This window comes from Ziziphus jujuba, chromosome 6 (assembly GCF_031755915.1).
Source record: "Ziziphus jujuba cultivar Dongzao chromosome 6, ASM3175591v1".
NCBI classification, from domain to species: Eukaryota; Viridiplantae; Streptophyta; class Magnoliopsida; order Rosales; family Rhamnaceae; genus Ziziphus; species Ziziphus jujuba.
The window spans coordinates 9,125,811-9,144,816 of record NC_083384.1 but is presented as its reverse complement, the minus strand read 5'-3'; the positions used below and the strand labels follow the sequence as shown (position 1 = coordinate 9,144,816).

The following is a 19,006-nucleotide window of genomic DNA, read 5'->3' as shown; positions in this document are numbered from 1 at the left end:
GCTATATTCCTAATTAGATTTTAAATTTATCAACGTAGATTTCATCTATACTACCATTGCATCCAATATGAACTCAAAGATACTTTTTTAAAGAACATTTAATCTTTAGCCCTCCTCTATCTCAAAATTATATTGATATGCTTTAGATAGAGTTATTTTTTATATTTAAATGATTAATGAAAATGTATCAAATTAAAGATTAAAAAAAAAATGCTTAAAGATAGAAAATCCATTTCTTATGGTGATCCATACATATAAGTCGCTTTTGATTTTCCTCCTTAGATATAGAAGTTTTACCTTTTTACACTTATTTCGTTCTAAAATTGGTACATTGAGGTAAAGATATATTTTCGAAGCTATAAAATGTTTTCCCATATATAAAAAAACAATTTTATTTTATCTTTTAATTTTTTATATATTCATTGAATTTCTAAAGCAAACGAGTGAGATACAAGAAAGGAAAAAGAAAAGAAAAAAAAAAGAAAAAAGTGCCGCCATATAATAAGTATTATAATACAATATTAAAAAATATATAGATATATTTTTTGCTATAAAATCAAAATGCTTTTTTTGTTAGTATTATAAATATTAGATCATAATTCTATACAATATGGTATAGGGTTATTTATGCTAATAACAAAGTTTGTCTCGAATTTTAACTCTCAAACACTCGTAAATGTAAAAGCTTGCTAAAATGAAATTTATGCGTACACGTGCTGTTTTCTTAAAAGTATTGTTTTTTTGGTGAACTATTTTTCTCAAAAGATTTGCGACCCATATTTTGAATAAAGAGGACAAAAATTTATGTGTCCCTAGTTAGGCGTAAATAATAATTTCTCTGCCTCAAATGGATGTCGGAAAAGACCAAAAAGGAAACCGGATACATAAGAGATGGAAAAAACAGAGGGGGGGTATTTACGACATTTAATTGAGATTGATGTCGGGACACTGGCCATCTAATACGTTTACTCTACATCACGAACTCCCTTCTCAAATTGCAATCATTTTTTTTTTTTTTTTTATTTTTGAATTTTCTGTTCCCCTGATTAAACTATTTTTTTTAAAAATATTTGAGGAAAGCGTTCACGGCGCCAAAGACACCCTCAAACATTCACCAACCAATAAAATATTTCCACGTGGAACGCTCGTTTCGAGGACACAAGGCTTTCTTACATACGTGGGATCACCAACTATCGGCCGTCAGAGTCTCTCTCCTTCAAATTGCCAATCGTCCGATCAGAGTCTCTCTGTTTTCCAATTAGGCCCAGGAGGACGTCCCACACAACCAAATCCGAAAACGTCGTCGTTTTTCTTCTAGCGTCTTCGTCGGTCTCGATCCCGGCATTTCAACCGACTCTCCTTGTGACTTCGCCACCTCTCTCTCTTTTTCCCCATTTCTCTGCCATTTGAGGCTTCTTTTTGAAGCTTTTCGTGGATTCTGGCAATGTCGAATTCGGAATTTCTAGATCTTTGATGAAGAATTTCGGAACCGAAATCGAGTTTTCGGTTGCAATGCGGGATTCGGATTTATAGGTTTTCTTTTTTCTTTTTTGGTCGCTTTATTGAATTTTTTTTTTAATTTTTTTTATTCGCTAAATGATGACGGATCAAGTTACATAAAGGGATATAAAAAGGCTGATCTCGCTGTGGAAGCGAAGGGTTGCGATCCGAGCTTCCGAGTTGGCGAGAATTTTTTCGTGGTTTCCTGATCGGAATTTCGGGTTAAAAAAACAAACGATGTCGTCGAAGGTTGTGTATGAAGGTTGGATGGTCCGCTGTGGCCGGCGGAAGATCGGACGGTCTTTTATTCACATGAGGTATTTCGTGCTTGAGTCTCGTTTGCTTGCATATTACAAGAGGAAGCCGCAGGATAATCAGGTTTTTTTTTTTTTTTTTTTAATTAATTAATTAATTTATTTATGTTTGCTTTTTGTTCGTGTGACTATGCTTTTGGTGAAAGAAAAAAATGTGAGCATCTTCTTAAAAAAGATTAATCTTTCTTCGTGGAGGAGTTTTTATGTCTTGGAATCTTTATATGAATTGGTTATTGCAAAAGGGTACAAAGAAAATCTTTTGGTTTTTTTGACGCAAATCGATTTAGCTTTTCTAGGAATCTGAATAAAGCTTGTTTTTATTATATTTTATTTTATTTTTTTGAAAATGTTCTTGCTTAGGTTCCAATCAAGACACTTTTAATCGACGGAAACTGTAGAGTGGAGGATCGAGGCTTGAAGACCCAACATGGTCATGTGAGTTTTCAGACTCTTTTTTTTTTTTTTTTTTTTTTGTTTGTTTTAATTATTATTATTTATTTATTTTTCTGTATGTCAATATTAGTGAATGAGCATAACAAATTTATTTTGCTGTTTGTTAAGAATAAGATGGTACAGATTTATGGTTCAAATTATTTGGCATTTTTTTGTTTCACATCCATAGCAATTAATGTGAATTTTGTAGATTACTACATAGTATTCTACTGTTAAGTGAATTCTCTCGTATATAATTGAACCAAGCTTTTCCTCCATCAAAATTTGAAACTCAATTCAGTAATACTTGTTTATGATCTCCCTCTCTCTGTGGTCCTCACTTCTTCTCACCGGGGTCTGGTTATCATTTCTTTGCATATGACAGTATTGTTTGGTTCCCATCTTACTTTATTTGGACTCTTCTTTTCTATTTCACCATACCGATGTTTGACTGTTGGCTACTGTACATTCCAAATATGCGGAGCAACTTGGAGACAAACCCACACTTACCACTCACACCCAAGTCTGAGCAACGTAGTCTGGTTCATAAGTTCCATAACTTGCATTTAAAACTAAAACAAACGTACTACTACTTTCAAATGATGTGCCATTTTTCTGAGATATATAATTTTATTTTTCTTCTATGGTTAGTGAGGTGGTTTTATAGGATTTTGTTGCTATCCTTGTACATCGAACTTTTTTTTTTCCCCCTTTTTGGTAATGATTATTAATTCAATTATAGAATTTTTAACCTTTTGGAACTGTTCAGGTATCTAATAAGTTACCTTCTTGTTATTTAATTGTGCCATTTCAATTATCTTTGTCTCTCTCGTAATTATGATTTGCTGCATTGTAATGATTTTACTTTTGATGTTCAATTTGTGGCTCCCAGTAATAGAAATGAATTGTTCTATCCATTTTTTATGGTTGTGAAATTCATTTTTCTGGTTTATTATTATTATTATTTTATTTTATTTTTTCTGGAAAGGAAACTTCTAATTAACTTTGTTTTATCATCTGTAATTTATATTTTTTAGCCGATGGAATATTTTCCTGAACATTTGACTTCTAATTCCATGTTACCTGATATTTGATTTTTCTTTATTGGTGCAGATGGTCTATGTTCTGTCTGTTTACAACAAGAAAGAGAAATACCATCGGATTACGGTGTGTGTTTTATTTCCTTTAAAATAATGAAGCTAAATAGTTTTGATGTTGTTATAATATTCAGTGGCATAATGTGTACAATTAGAGAATATATTCTGCAGTTTGTATATTTAACTGTTTTTCTTTCTTCTTTTTATCTTCAATAGGGGGATTGCACTACCTATTTCTTTCTTCCGTTCTTTTCTTTTTGTTTTTATTCAGGAAAAAACTGATTAATTTTATGCTTTGATGAATAATCCTTATAATGTCTTGAGAGTATGCGTGTTTAGTTGACCTTTAGCTTAAAGCTGGATTACTTGTCGTTGTTTGTTTTTGCACCATGCTTTCCTGGGCGGATTGTTTGATTATGCAGATTATTTACTTTGGTAGATAAGTTGTAACTCATTAGGAAGAATACTGAGGCCCAGTATTGAAATTGACAGCTGGTTGAAGACACAAAATGAATGTGGTAACATGCTTAAATTTTCTCTTATCCTTTCATTGATGTTCTTTAAGGCCAATTTGTTTTAATGTCCGCAAACTCTTTCCTATTATCTTGTTTTGAAAAAAAGTCAACCTACTAACCTTTTACGTAATGAATAGAAAAAAAAAAAAAAAAATTTAAACCAACAACTTTTAATCACCTTAAAGGTATTGAGAGCTTTCACCCTTATATTTCTTTGATTTAATTTATTATTGATTATTATTATTTAATATAAAAATATATGTATATAAATATTTTTTAAGCTTTAGATATTAATTGGTGCAAAAGTACTAACATGGTAACTGGTGCATCCTTTGATATGCCGTAGCTTCAATATTTTATGGCATGCATATGTATGATATGTATTTTTCCACTTATCCCTTGTAATGTTCTGTGAAAGCTTTCTATTTGTCTTATGTTTAAGGCTGTAAGAGGGGAGATGCGTGTCTAAAATATCATGTCTATCACGGAATGGATACAATGAAAATGAATTGCAAATTTCCAGTTTTGATTAGAGAGGCTTTCATGCTCTTGGTTATTGTGATTTTATTTTATTCATTTTAGGTGTTCTTGGCTCCACCTTGCTTAGTTGTACACTGCTTAAACATCTCGTAGAGTCATTAATTATTGTGGACGATCTTCTTGTTCCAGATGGCAGCATTTAATATCCAGGAGGCACTCATCTGGAAGGAAAAAATTGAATTTGTAATCGATCAGGTATGTCTTCTTGGGGCAATTTCATGAGGTTCTATTTTCCTTTCTTCTTATCATCCCCAACCTGTATCTAGGTGTTGATTAAAAACACATAATTGTGTGTGGGAGCAAACTATGTCTGTTTTCTCCATGTGTCTCTTGAAATTGTTTCTATAGCCTCTTTTGTGACTAAGTAAGAAGCTTGTTGCAAACTTGCAAGAATTCTTTCCACAATATAATATTTGATGCGTGAAGAACTGATTTTATGTTGATGTATGCAGCATCAGGGTTCACAGGCTGCAAATGGTAACAAATATGTTTCTTTTGAATACAAATCTGGAATGGATAACGGAAGGAATGCTTCATCATCAGACCGTGAAAGTCAGTAAGTATTATTTGTAACTTTATTTTCCCTGCTTTGGAGAAAATATATTGTTTAAGTTTACATTGCATGTTCTTCCTTTATTATGTTGATACGTAAGAAAACATATCCACAGTTAGGCATTTCTGAGATTGTATAATATATTTTATAATAGCATTAGACGTACGCTTCATTGTTTTTTCTGTGACTGGGGTGTTTGATTGTTGTTAACCATATGTTGATTCATACGAATACATATCCATAATGATTGTTGTTTTATCAACTAGTTTTATTTTTATAAAATATTTTACATTGTCTTGTCTAACTTGCTTTATGTTGAGTTGTTGACTCATAGATCCCTCAAGAGAGTATGTCCAGACTACACTTTTTCATTCAGGATGATCATGAAAATATGGTTTCCTTATACCCCTAGACAGAATTATTTGTAGACTAACGACTAAGGATTTTTATTCTACCCCTTGCTCCCCTAAAGAAAAATAAAAAAAGAAAAAAAATAAATTATTGTATCCCTTGCTTCCCTAAAGACAAATAAAAAAAGAAAAAAAAAAATTAAGAAAGAGAGAAAGATAAAGTGGCTAATTTGGCCTACTTGTATTTTTTGCAGCCGTTTAACATGGCATCTGTTTGCTAATGGATGTTTACCTGAGGGAGTTGAATTATCAAGAGAATAAAGATTTCCTTGATTAGTTGGTGAATTGGTTATTTCTAGATCTGAATATAAAAATTACTCTGCCTTATGTTTCTTTCTTATTATCCATTGCATGCATAAATCATTCTTTTGTCTTCAAACTGTTGTTGTCTTTGGAATGGTTGCCTTAAATTTGTGTTTTTGTTTCTGAAAAGTTTCTCTGATTTGATTTGATTGACTGCAGATCCTTGCTAAATGTTTAGTATATGCTTTAAAACTTAGAAACCTATGCTATATTCATGACCACAATGCTCACACTGTGCGGTTCTGATAATTGCTTAAACATTTTCAGGTTCAGTGCACAAGAAGATGAAGATGATGCAGATCAAACTATACTGCGGAGAACAACAATTGGAAAAGGTTGAAATTGATTTCTTTCTCTCATTGGCCTTTAGATAGCTTTATGCTATCTCTTCTTGAGTCTCACATGAATCTTGTTTTTGTAAAATAATTGGCAGGTCCTCCAGATTCAGTGTTAGACTGGACAAAGGAGTTAGATTCAGATCTGTCAAACCAGAATGTCAACAACCAAGCATTTTCTAGAAAGCTTTGGCGTCTTGTACAGTGCCAAAATGGTAAACCACTCTTCATATTATCTTCTCCATTCTTTAGTAAATTATGTTGCTGTCTGGTTAAGTAATCGAATTTGGTACTATAAAAACAATATTGACGAATGGTGTTGTTGACATATTAATGCATTTTCTACTGAATATTGGCAGGACTTCGGATTTTTGAAGAGCTTTTTGATGTTGATTACCTTGTACGTATTGTTTCTTGTTTTGGTTAATGTACATGAGATGATTCTTCAATGTCTTGGGTTGTTTATGCTGCTTATTGATTGTTAATAGTTTTCCCTTGTAGCCGAGGAGCTGTAGTAGGGCAATGAAGGCTGTTGGTGTGGTAGAGGGCACCTGCGAAGAAATTTTTGAGCTTGTAATGAGCATGGATGGAAGTCGGTTTGAGTAGGTGTTTTCCTTTTTCAGTTGCAGGTTCTTATAGTGTAATATTGAAAGCTTTCTATAATGTTTTCAAAAGTTTAAGCTCTTAGGTAACTGAGACGGTCTGTATCTTTACCTGGACTAGTGGTATTAGATCATAGCAAAAATTAATCATAACAATAATAAGGATTATATAATCTGAATTAATAATTGAAAGATGGTTGAACTAAGTATCAGAGGTATATGATGGACAGAGGGAAATGTAAATATATAGTTAGCTGTGCAGCACCGTAGATACCCTCAAGATTTGAGATCAGATGGAGTTCCCATATCTTTTTATGTAGATTATCTGCTTTCTCCTGGGTGCACTGTGTGATATAAGATTTTGACAGTACAAATTCCTGAAATTATTGCTTTTGGAGTGCACAGTTAGTTGACCATATGTGTCCAAACCATCTTGTAGGGAGAGTAGAGGAGCTTTGACTTTTTGCATTCGTCAAGCTTTTGTCTTCTCTCTTGTATTTTGGTCAGTCAATCTTGATCCAAGTACCACAACACCGTCTTTGGGGCATAAAGTAGATTTCCCTTCTCTTTCCCCTGGGAGATGTGATTGAAGGACCAAAAACCCATATTGGCTGTTAGACTCATTCTTCTTGAGTTAAAGTGCTTCTGGCTTAGCAGCTAATTCGGCTAGGAATTCCTGCTTAGACTTTTCAGCCAGTAGGATTGCCATTATGGTCCCATATTCTAGATGTATTACTTGTTTTTGGAAAAACAAATACTTTCTTTCCTATTTCATCATCTGTACTATAATATAATTGAGGAGAGTTTTTAATTAAACTGAAATATCTCAGAAAATTCACATCTATAGATAGCCCTACCCGCTGATGTTCAAGGAGTAAGGCTCATAATGGCAGGAGTTCCCCAATTATAGTGTTCATGTGGGTGTCAGTAAGTGTTTGCCCATTTATAATGCAACTCTGACATGGTATGACTTCTGAATATCATTTGGGGTGTGTAATTGCAATGTATTTTGGTGTTATGTCTAGTATTTGGCAATCATTATTGCTCTATTTTTTTGCCTTCTTAATTATAAAGAACATCACTACAATGATATTCTTATTCTCGTGTCTTGGTTTTTGTGTTTTTGCTTCATTTTCTGGCTGGCTCTTTTTTTTTTGGCTGGTTTGTGAACATAAATTGTAGTCTTCACAAAGATATTTGTTAGATGGTTTGCCACTATGGTTGTGTATGATGTTAATTTCAATGTAATATTTGAATTCTCTTGATTGCTATATCTTAGTTCATGCTTGTACATGTATTTTATGATTTCCAGCCAGTTAGGCTCTTTTGCAGTTACTTCTACTGAGTCATTGGATAACAGTATATCCATAAATTCCAAATTAGTCCTAAAATCTGTTTGTATCTTACTGTCTGTCTCCCTCTTATCTAAAAAATGAATATTGTTATTTGTCCGTTATTGTTTTCATGTTATAGAACAAAACCAATATAGGTTTCTATTCCTTCTGCAGGTGGGATTGCACTTTCCAGTATGGCAGCTTAGTTGAGGAGGTAGATGGTCATACAGCAATACTGTATCATAGACTTCAGCTGGACTGGTTTTCAATGTAACCTCTTGAAACCATGTTACCTTACATACTGTCATGTGTACTATGTTTAGCTTCACACTGTACTAATTGAGTTGTGATTGGAGATAAAAAGGCTCTTTTTCTTTTTCTTCATTGACTTCAGCTGCACTGGTTTTCAATGTAACCTCTTGAGATCATGTTGCCATGTTACCTCTTGAGACCATGTTACCATGTTTAACTTTACATACTCATAGACTTAAGCTGGACTGGATTTTAATGTAACCTCTTGATGCAATGTTACCATGTTACCTTTACATGCTGTCATCATCTTCTTCTTCTTTTCAAAGCTACAAAATTTGTGAATACTTTTATGTCTATGTCACGAGGCCCCTGGTCTGTAAATTCTTCATTTTATTTAGTTGCAAATTCATTCTGTTGCAGGTTTGTGTGGCCTCGTGACCTTTGCTATGTGCGTTATTGGCGTCGAAATGATGATGGAAGCTATGGTAACTTTTCTTGTTGGCTTGGTTGCAACTTCCATTTATTATTTTATAGAACTTACCAGATTTTCTTCTTGTGACTGTGCAGTTGTTTTGTTTCGTTCTAGGGAGCATGAAAATTGTGGTCCACAGCCAGGATATGTGCGAGCGCATATTGAGAGTAAGTCCTATTGTTCTTTGTTATTTCTGAGTACTAGAAGGCTTGATAAGTATTTGGGATCTTCTACTCTTTTTTATTTATTTAATTCAGACATCACAGAGACATTATTGTTTTGATTTTCTCAGGTGGAGGATTTAATATTTCTCCTTTAAAACCTCGAAACGGGAAACCTAGAACACAGGTTCAGCATCTTATGCAGATTGACCTGAAAGGATGGGGTGTGGGTTATATATCATCATTTCGGCAGTATTGTCTCCTCCAGATGTTAAATAGTGTTGCTGGTGACATCCTCTTTCTGATTTTTACAGCAATAATTTAACAAGCATAGGGTTGCACAAACATACACTTTCACACAACCTATTTCTTTATAAAAATTTAGCTGCAAGGATGTTGAGTGAACATCTTGAAATAGGGTTGCACAAGCACTTGAAATTTTCCTTGTAGGAAGTTGCCGTTTTTGGTGGTGGTTCAGTGTATGAACACTTTTGTTGAATACCATCGCTTTTCAGTTCCTGTCTTGTTGAGTTCCTTTTTTACTTTTTACCATATAGGACTTCGCGAATGGTTTTCACAAACAGATGAAAGGAATGCTCCTCCAAGAATCCCAGTTATGGTTAATATGGCCTCAGCATCTGTTTCTTCACAGAAGAGTCAAAAGCTAAATGTGTCATCTGTTCATCCAAGCCCTTCTCTCGATCAAATAAATTCTACTAACCGAAATTCGATGATGGATGAATTCTCTGACGAAGATGAGGAATTTCAAATTGCTGAGGCTGAGCAAGAGGTTTGATTCACAGTTGTGTTCATATGCATCCTACTTTTCTCTTGAAAACAAGTTATAGTTATTTATATTTACATATATTTTTTGTTCAGGCATATGAAAGCCAGCTTGAGAATGATGTTAAGAAAATAGGTATAATTCTAATTCTGTTTTTTAAAGGGGGGGGAAAAAAAAAAAAAGAAAAAAAAAGAAACATAAACTGGTCGATGGATATAACTGGGATATCCACTCATGAAAATTTTCATGAATTGTTGCTGCAGAAGAAGAAGTAGCAGAACAAATTGATCTATCTTGTTTTTCTGGTAATCTACGGCGTGATGACCGTGATACAGCTCGTGATTGCTGGAAAATTTCTGATGGTAACAACTTCAGAGTTCGTGGGAAGAATTTTTGTTATGATAAAACAAAGGTTCACTTATCCTTTACCTGTTTCCTCATCTTAAGTGGTTTTTAATTCTTTTTGTATAATTCTAACTATGTTTAGTCATGCTCTTATTCCATGGCAATTTGCATTTGTAGATTCCTGCAGGAAAACATCTAATGGATCTTGTTGCTGTTGATTGGTTCAAAGACACAAAAAGGATGGACCATGTTGTTAGGCGTCAAGGATGCGCAGCACAAGTAAGTATTAGTTCCATCTCTGCATGAATCGTTTTTGAGTTGAAGAAAATGCAATTACAAGTTCAAAGATTCTTTTTATAAATTTTTTGTTTTCCTTGTACACTTTTCTATATTAAATCTTTATGTGAAAGATAAATGTATGTTATTCACTAAAAGTAAACACTTGTTAGAGTATGTTTTCTCTTATCTTAATTGATAAAACTTCTTAAATTACATGTAATCTTGGTTATCTTAATGCGACTTAGTTATAATATGAGCTTTTCTTGTAAATGCCTGTTTAGGTTGCATCTGAAAAGGGCCTTTTCTCTGTGGTCTTTAATCTACAAGTAAGTTGCTTTCTTCATCTGGTTTTAGAATAGAATATGAGTTTGCTGCATTGGGAGCTTTTGAAGTGATATAACACTATTGTTACAGGTTCCTGGATCAACACACTACAGTATGGTATTTTATTTTGTTACTAGAGAATTAGTACCTGGATCCCTCTTACAACGGTTTGTTGATGGTGATGATGAATTCCGTAATAGTAGGATGAAGCTTATCCCATCTGTTCCCAAGGTATTAATCTCATATTCATTTATATATTCAGATATATGGCAGAAGTAAATTTCAGTACTAATCTTTTATTTTTCCATCATGTCTCATCAAGTAGTAGTTTGTTGGTTCTCTTTTAGAATATTCCATTCACTGCATTTCATGCGTGTGCTCATTGATTATTTATTTGGGCAGTCTTTCTTTGTTTCTACTTTGTAGTTTGAATAGAAATAAATATCAAAACTCTTGGGGATCCTTTCATTCATGCTTAATGTCTTTTCTCATTAGGCCTTTTGTAAAGTGTATTTATGCATCCATGTACCAAAGTAAGGGCCCTTTTGGGAGGCTAGATTGGACTGGACTAGGGGGGATTGAGCTACAATTTAACTAAACCATGGTGACTGGCTTTTATTTAACCCTATCATATTTATTCTAGTTGCAACTAATGTAGTCCAGTCCAGGGTCCCAAACAGGCAATAAGCTGACTAATTTGGACTTGCTCCTTCTTAAAAACTATGGGATAGCTAGGGCTTGCGGTGTTGGGCCCTTATGAAGCCAACTTAGTGGTTATTAGGTTTCGGTCTTCGACTGGTTAAAACCATTACTACAAGTCCACCAGTGGATGCTGACTGTTATCAATATGCAAATGTTTACTGGCTAAATGTTATAGTGTCTTAACTATCATTTTTCTACAACGAAGTGTGCTGATATGAAAGTTTCTGAGCTGCACCTCTTCTTTATTTGGCTGCTTTCTTTTATCATTAGTACTTTTAAAACATATATCCTGCTACCCTTGTTAAATTTGTTCCATTGACACAAATATTTTACAATTAATAATTAAATATAAAATTAGAAAGAAGTTATTTAATATTCATGGTCGTGAAATTTTATATGCAATTATGCAGGGTTCATGGATTGTCCGCCAGAGTGTTGGAAGCACCCCATGTTTATTAGGAAAAGCGGTAGATTGCAATTACATCCGTGGTCCCAGCTACCTAGAAGTAAGTAACGTTTGTACAGTATGTTTGTGTATAAAATATGCTTATTGAGATTATGAACATGATCTTTCCCACGAGGGATGTTTGATGAAATAACGACTGTGTAACATAATTCCCATCTTTTGGTAGGTTGATGTCGACATTGGTTCCTCAACTGTTGCTAATGGGGTTTTGGGGTTAGTAATTGGTGTGATTACAACATTGGTTGTTGACATGGCTTTCCTTGTACAGGTATGTTTCTATAATGGGATCTTGACTTATTGTTGACTTGGGAAGACGCTGAAATAATATTTAACTTTGTTTTATGAGAGCCGATATATTTTACCTAATACTGTGAAAATGAACTTTCTTTGCATGAGATTACCAGGTACTGTTAGGTTTCCAATTAAATTTTATCTTGTTGGTGATATATAAAATGGTTTCCCTTTCTTCTCAGGCAAATACTACAGATGAATTGCCAGAGCGGCTAATTGGTGCTGTTCGTGTTTCACATATAGAGCTTTCATCGGCTATAGTGCCTAAGCTGGATACAGAACCATCATGACCTGACCAAAAAACATTAGACCCTTTCTGATTTTCCATACAAAATGTCAAAATCATTATTTAATGATATGCATACAATGCATCCATCCAGATTTCATTGCCATATTATGGATTATTATGGCAACGAATACCATCAGTTTTCTCAAGTGGGATTTTTTCATGAAGTAAAAAAAAGGGGATGTGTAGTTTGTCAATAAAATTAAGGAATTACTCAATTCATTTTTTGTTCATATATATATATATATACATATATACATATTCTCTTTTCTTCTCATGTTGAAATGCCATTCTTTCTTTACAGCCCTTAATGGAGAACCTCGATTTTCCTGAAGACACCTCATGTGAATTAAATTAATTTAGGTAAATTTTTCTGTCCAAGTTCCTCTGAAACAGGTCAAAAGAACTAAAATAAAAATGTCATATTATTATATTAGATAGACCTATTTTGTTTAGAAGAGACGATTTGTAAAGAAAAAAAAAATTATAATAATAATAATAAACTATATATATTACATTTTATATCTATTTGTCTTTAATTTTTCTTCACTTAGGTATCCTGATATAACCATATTTGTATGTTTTTTATTATTTTTATCTAACAAAATAAAGAAAAGCGTATATTAAGATTAATTTAGTTTTAACCAAAAAAAAAAAAAAACCTTGTTTTTGTCTTTTGAACAAGTACCTAGGTAGCAGTGGCTTTATATTAAGTGTTTTTGTAATGTTTATGTATGGGATTTGAAAGACCCAAACGATGCGTTAATACCTAAAGGTTTCCTTAATTCCCTTCTCTTTCATATTTGGTTTCAAAATAAATTTGATAGAAAAAATTATATATATATAGATATATATATAAAGGAAAAGCAAAACTGATGAGAAAAATTATAATTAAAATCCCATATTCTCTCTCTCTCTGATTTTCCTCTCCGAGCTTCCTTTGTAACTCTCTTCTCTGATTTCTTTTCTCCTCAATAACTCCTTTGTCTCTCTCTCACAGGTCCCTGAAAAGATCCATACAAAGCCGATTTCTCTCTCTCTCTCTCTCTCCCCGCTGTAACAGCTTGCCCTTTTTTTTTATTTTTATTTTTTTATTTTTGTCTTTTGTCCCCATGCAAATTGTTGAACTAAACATAAGAAAAATTCTAAAATTTTCCTCTCTTTTTTCATCTGTTCTTTATTTTATTTTATTTTCTGTATTTCCGACATCCAAACAAAGCGTTAGTGGTTCCTTGTGGTGCACTCTATCTCAATGTTAAATCGGCACTCTTAACTTCCTACGTCACGTTTAGCTTCCTCCTCCTTCAAGTAGGCCATAGAAGGACTATTCCATTGTATTAGTAGCATACAAAAAAAAAAAAAAAAAAAAAAAAAAAAAAAAAAAAAAAACCAAGAAACACTTATAGCTGCCATTCATGGGTTTTCAATCTTACGAGAACCAGTAATCCACAACATAATGTCTCTTCTACCAATTAAAGATGTAACCCATATGACATCCCTATCAAAGTGCTTCTACTCTTCATGGTGGTCCTACACAAAAATGAACTTCGATATTATTTATTCGGAAGGTGTTCATCGGAGAAGAGAAATACAATGTCATTCTTAGATTTAGTAGCAAATTCTGTTCAACAACGCGTGCTGACTGCTTTTCCAGAAAAGCTGAGGTTCTTTGGTTCTCCTGGCGTGATGAGTTTGACAGTAGGTTTAAGAGCATGATAAACTTTGCCTTAGAAAATACTGTCAGAGAGCTAGAGCTAGAGCTAGATTTTGAAATAGAATGGAGATATACTTACTCTTGCCAGCTGCCATATTTTCTGCTAAATGAATAAAAACTTTGACACTGAAACAGTGTCTCAGGATTTGATCTTAAGCTGTCCTAGTTTGGAAAATTTCAATCTCATTTATTGCGAGGGCTTCAAAACTGTTACTTTGGCCTCTAATGCTAAACTTAAAGCTCTAAGAATTTAAGATTACTCCGGTATCAAACACATTCACTTTGAATCACCTGCTTCTTGCCTTGAAACCTTTTCATGTGACAGCAACGAGCCTATAGAATTCAACATTAGCTGTTCCACTACTCTGAATCTCAAAAATCTATGGTTAAAGTACCAAAACATACGGGACAACTTGATCGAAAGTGAATTCGCTGAATTTCTTTATCTTGAGACTTTATGATAGAAAGTTGCTCTGTATCCAAGAAGAAGGTCAAGATTCATTTGAATATCTAAAAAACTTTGGAATTGAGTTGGGTAGATTTTGATGAAGTTGAGATTGAAGCTCCAAGTATGATTTCCTTCACTTACGAAAATTCATTAGCTGCAACTCCTGAAACTGATATAAGTAGCAGGTGTAAACATCTCAAACATCTTGAATTTAGAGGCAATGGTTTACCATATAGATGGATTAGAAACAGCTTCTCTGAATTTCCTTTTCTTGAGTCTTTAAAACTAGGAGGCCACACTGCATCTAAGACGATCAAGTTTCATTCTGAATATCTAAAAACTTTGGATTTGCATTTGACAAACGCTGTTGATCATGTTGAGATCCAAGCTCCAAGTATGGTTTTCCTTCAGTTACATGTCCTATTCATAAGATGGACCTCATGAAATTGACATGAGCAGCAGCTATGCTAATCTAAAACATCTGAGATTTCATTGTTCATACATACCGGACATATGGGTTAAGCACAACTTCTCTATTCGTCTCAAGCACCTAAAAAGTTTGAAGTTGGAAGCTAATATAGAATTGACTCAAGAATGTAGCTCCATATCTGGTTTCTTTCATGTATACATATATATATATATATATATATATGTAGAGTGACAGACTTTCTTATATATATATATATATATGTAGAGAGAGAGACTCCTAGTGAGACTCGTATTGGCGATTCGGATTATGCACCTCAAGTAACTATCAAATCCAAATCGAAACCAGATATTATGCTCCATCTTTCTTACTTGCGACGGAGATTTTTTTTATAGTTTGAGGAATTTTATTAAAAAATTCGCTACACATTGCGAAACATTTAAACCGCGTTGCTCTAGTCGTAATTATTATGTATATATGCATTACTTGTTTGTATATACGTATGTTTTAATTTGTCTATTACTCAACATATTTGCTCTTACTTTTTGTTTGTTTGTTTCTTTGAGAGGGGAAAAAAACAAAAAAAAAAAAAAAAAACAGGAAGGTCGAGAGTTCGTTTTTCCAGTAGGCTCGAGAAACCGTTCGGAGCCTGCAGTATATAACTTGAAGCATCTAAAGTAGAATTGGACAGGTTTGAGTTGCAAATATCTTGAAAAATTGATTGGTAGTTTGCTTTGGCTTGCTCCTCATCCAATTACTATCTCCTCACTCTCTTCTTGGAATGTCAATTTCTTGAGACTTTTGAGTTGAATTAAATGAATGCAATACATTAAGTCAAAGTAATTTCATATTGAGAATCTAAAAAGTCTGAAATCATGGAATTCTTTGTGTGAAATTGTGTAAATTGAAATTGAAGCTCCAAATTTGGACTCCGAAGTAATAGTATCTGAGGGAAGGATTAGAATTTCTAAATCACCTCAAGTAATGTATATATATATATATATTCATTGTGCTCAAGTTTTCTAACTTTATAAATAAAGATTAAATAAAAATATATTTTTCTAATTAAAATAGGATTATTGTTATAGGTCTGACTATTCAATTGGATTAGAATTAGAAATCCCTGTTTTCAATTTATATATTTTTTAATTTTTTGCGGGGAAGAACATGCTGCTTGCCATTGGCCATGCATGTTTTATGCTAAATCAATCAAAATTTTGACCCTGAAACTGATTGATTCAATGTCACACAATTTGAAATAAGCTGTCCTTGTATGGAGATTTTCAATCTCATTGCTTGCAGTGGCTTCGAAACTGTTAGTTTGGCCGCTAATGCGAAACTAAAAGCTAATATATAGTACACATGATTTTCTATCTCATTGTTGGTGACATATGGATCGAGGCTTTCCATTTTTTTTTTTTTTTATCAGGCAAATACTACAGATGAATTGCCATTCATTCTTTACAGGCCTTCATGGAACCTCGATTTCCTCTCACGCGAATTAAATTAATTTATGTAAATATTTTTTTTGTCCCAGTTCAACAGGTTAAAAGGACTAAAAATAAAAATGTCATTATTTTATTAGACAGACCTATTTTAGTTCCAAGAAAGATAAATTGTGAAAAAAAATAAAAAATAAAATGTATAATATATATATATATATATATATATATTTTTATATCTTTTTGTCTTTATTTTTTTAAAAATTAGGTATAACATCCTGTAACATTTACTACAAACGATTATTTTTTTTAAATTTTAAAATTAAAGAAAAGCATATTTAAAAAAAAAATAAAAAAATAAAAGAAAAGCATTATAAGCTTAACTTAAAAAAAAAAGAAAAGACAACCTTGTTTAGTAGTGTGCATAGGGGCTCTAAGTGTTTTTGTTATGTTATGTATGGGGTTCAAAAGACCTTCCCTTCTTTAGCGTTTCTTTGGGGTGCACTCTGTCTCAATGTTCAATCGGCATTCTTTACTTCCTATGTGTGTGTTTGGCTTTCTCTTTCATCAAGTAGGCCATAGAAGGACTATTCCATTGGATTTGAAGGAGAAAACCCTACTTTATTTTTCAATTTTTTTTTTTCTTTTTGGTTTTGGAAAAAAAATAAAAATTATAACCATGGATGGGTTTTCAGCTTGCCGGAACAAATAATCCACCACATAATGTCTCTTCTACCCACTAAAGATGGAAACCATATGAGAATCTTGTCAAAGACCTTGTATTCTTGGTGGCAGTCCTTCCCTATAATGGACTCCGACTATGATTCATTCTGTAGGTGTTGTTCATCATATAAGAGAAATACAATGTCATTCCTAGATTTAGTAACAAATTCTGTTCAACAACGTTTGCCCACTGCATGTCTAGAAAAGCTGAGGTTCTTCGGTTTTACTGGCCGTCGTGAGCTTGACAGCAGGTTTAAGAGGATGATAAACTTTGCCTTAGAAAATAATGTCAGAGAGTTAGAGCTAGATTTTCAAATAGCATGGGAATATACTTCTTTTTTGCCACCTGCCATATTTTCTGCCAAATCAATAAAAACGTGGACACTGAAACAGATTAATTCAGTGTCTAAGGATTTGATATTTTGCTGTCCTTGTTTGGAGAATTTCAATATCATTTTGTGGTTATGATTTTGACAGTGATAAGATTCAGAGGATGATAAACTTTGCCTCGTAAAACAATGTCAGAGAGCTAGAGCTACTATTTCTAGGCTTAAAGAAAGTAAGCAGAGTGATGGGATGAATTCCGCAACTATATGGATTGTATCAATTAATAGAGTGACGAACAAGTATCGTTTGTTTCTACGATGATTGTTTTTAATATTAGATTAGTTATCAAAATTTTTATTAATTATTTTTATCTAAGAATACAATTAAAATGAAAAAAATTGAAATTAAAAGTAAAATAAGAAATTAAACAATGAAATTTTAAATTAAAGTCAAGTAAATGATTAAAAAAAAAAAAGAAATTCAGGTCACAAACACACAATTCAAAAATTTAAACTGGAATTACAATGAATTGGATGTATAAAATGACAGATATTGCAGAATTGTGTAATTTTGTTATAATTGTTGAACTAAAATACCCCGCATGCCAACCTTGTATCAAAAACTGAATTTTTGAAGAGTGCTACAATTTACAGGACGTGAATTTCTCGTTACACTGCATTTTTTATATAAAAAAAATTACATAAAACCCCTTTTTAACTTTTTCTTTCCTGTCTTAAGTTGATTTTTTAGAATCCGGTATCTTCCTTAACAACATAAACACCAGCCTACCATAAATTCTGGCAGCCTTATAATAATCACCGGCAACTTGCTTCCAATGACATTGGTAGATCTCCACTATTGGAGACATGTGGGTAGGAGATTAAACATGATATGTGTGTGTATATATATATATATATATTTCAAAAATATAAAATAAAAACTGCAATCATAGAATCTATCTTTATGACAATCCATCTTGATGAAGAAGTGCTAGCTGGCTGATCTCTCATCTTCTCATCCCATTATTTACCATATTAATTTGTCAGAAACTCTATGATCTCCTCATCACTTGAGCCAATACTTGTTAACATCTTTCTATATAACCTTGTCATCAATCTCCCACCCAAATGAAAAAAAGAAAAAAAGAAAAAAAGAAAAAAAGAAAAAAAGAAAAAAAAAAGCCTCACTTTGTGACTATTCGTCTTTGCCGGCGGCTACTGTAATTATTGGAGAATATAATATAATAAAACCTAGAAGAAAAACATTTTAAAAAACTATTTAAAAAAGGGCCTTTTTTGTAATTTTACATACATGCAGTGTAAAGAGAAAATTACGTCGTGCAAAAAAGCACCACTTATTTTTGAAACCAAAGTGCCAAAAAAAAAAAAAAAGAATGAAAAACTGAATTTCTTGTTTCGTATATAACTACTAGGTTTAATTTGGGGATTGAAGATCAAAACAATGCTTTGTTCATAACTTTTGCCTATTTCTTCAAGCTCCTTTCTCAACTCTCAACGTTTAATCGCCAGGTTTGGTCTTTCTTTTATGTACTTGTTTTAGCTTTCTGATCTTTCTTCAGTGGGCCATATAATTCTTTTTATATGTCGGACTACTATTCCATTGGATTA

General features: G+C 32.8%; 1 protein-coding gene across 2 annotated transcripts; it reads left to right on the top strand.

The window, feature by feature from the left end:
- Nucleotides 1–1,045: 1,045 nt before the first annotated feature.
- LOC107430999 (protein ENHANCED DISEASE RESISTANCE 2) lies at nucleotides 1,046–12,574 on the top strand. Of its 2 annotated transcripts, XM_025078959.3 has the most exons (23): nucleotides 1,046–1,533; nucleotides 1,623–1,878; nucleotides 2,175–2,249; nucleotides 3,360–3,413; nucleotides 4,528–4,593; nucleotides 4,851–4,954; nucleotides 5,932–5,999; nucleotides 6,098–6,214; nucleotides 6,359–6,399; nucleotides 6,501–6,601; nucleotides 8,110–8,205; nucleotides 8,608–8,672; nucleotides 8,755–8,826; nucleotides 8,952–9,107; nucleotides 9,378–9,610; nucleotides 9,700–9,739; nucleotides 9,862–10,016; nucleotides 10,127–10,228; nucleotides 10,510–10,554; nucleotides 10,643–10,783; nucleotides 11,665–11,760; nucleotides 11,887–11,988; nucleotides 12,194–12,574. In XM_025078959.3, exons 2-23 carry the CDS (start codon nucleotides 1,738–1,740, stop codon nucleotides 12,299–12,301), a joined length of 2,178 nt encoding a protein of 725 aa, XP_024934727.3. In that variant the 5' UTR covers nucleotides 1,046–1,533; nucleotides 1,623–1,737; the 3' UTR covers nucleotides 12,302–12,574. The 2 variants fall into 2 exon arrangements, with proteins under 2 accessions (XP_024934727.3, XP_015897363.3); XM_016041877.4 differs by having other exon boundaries at nucleotides 1,047–1,878; nucleotides 9,868–10,016.
- Nucleotides 12,575–19,006: the final 6,432 nt, after the last annotated feature.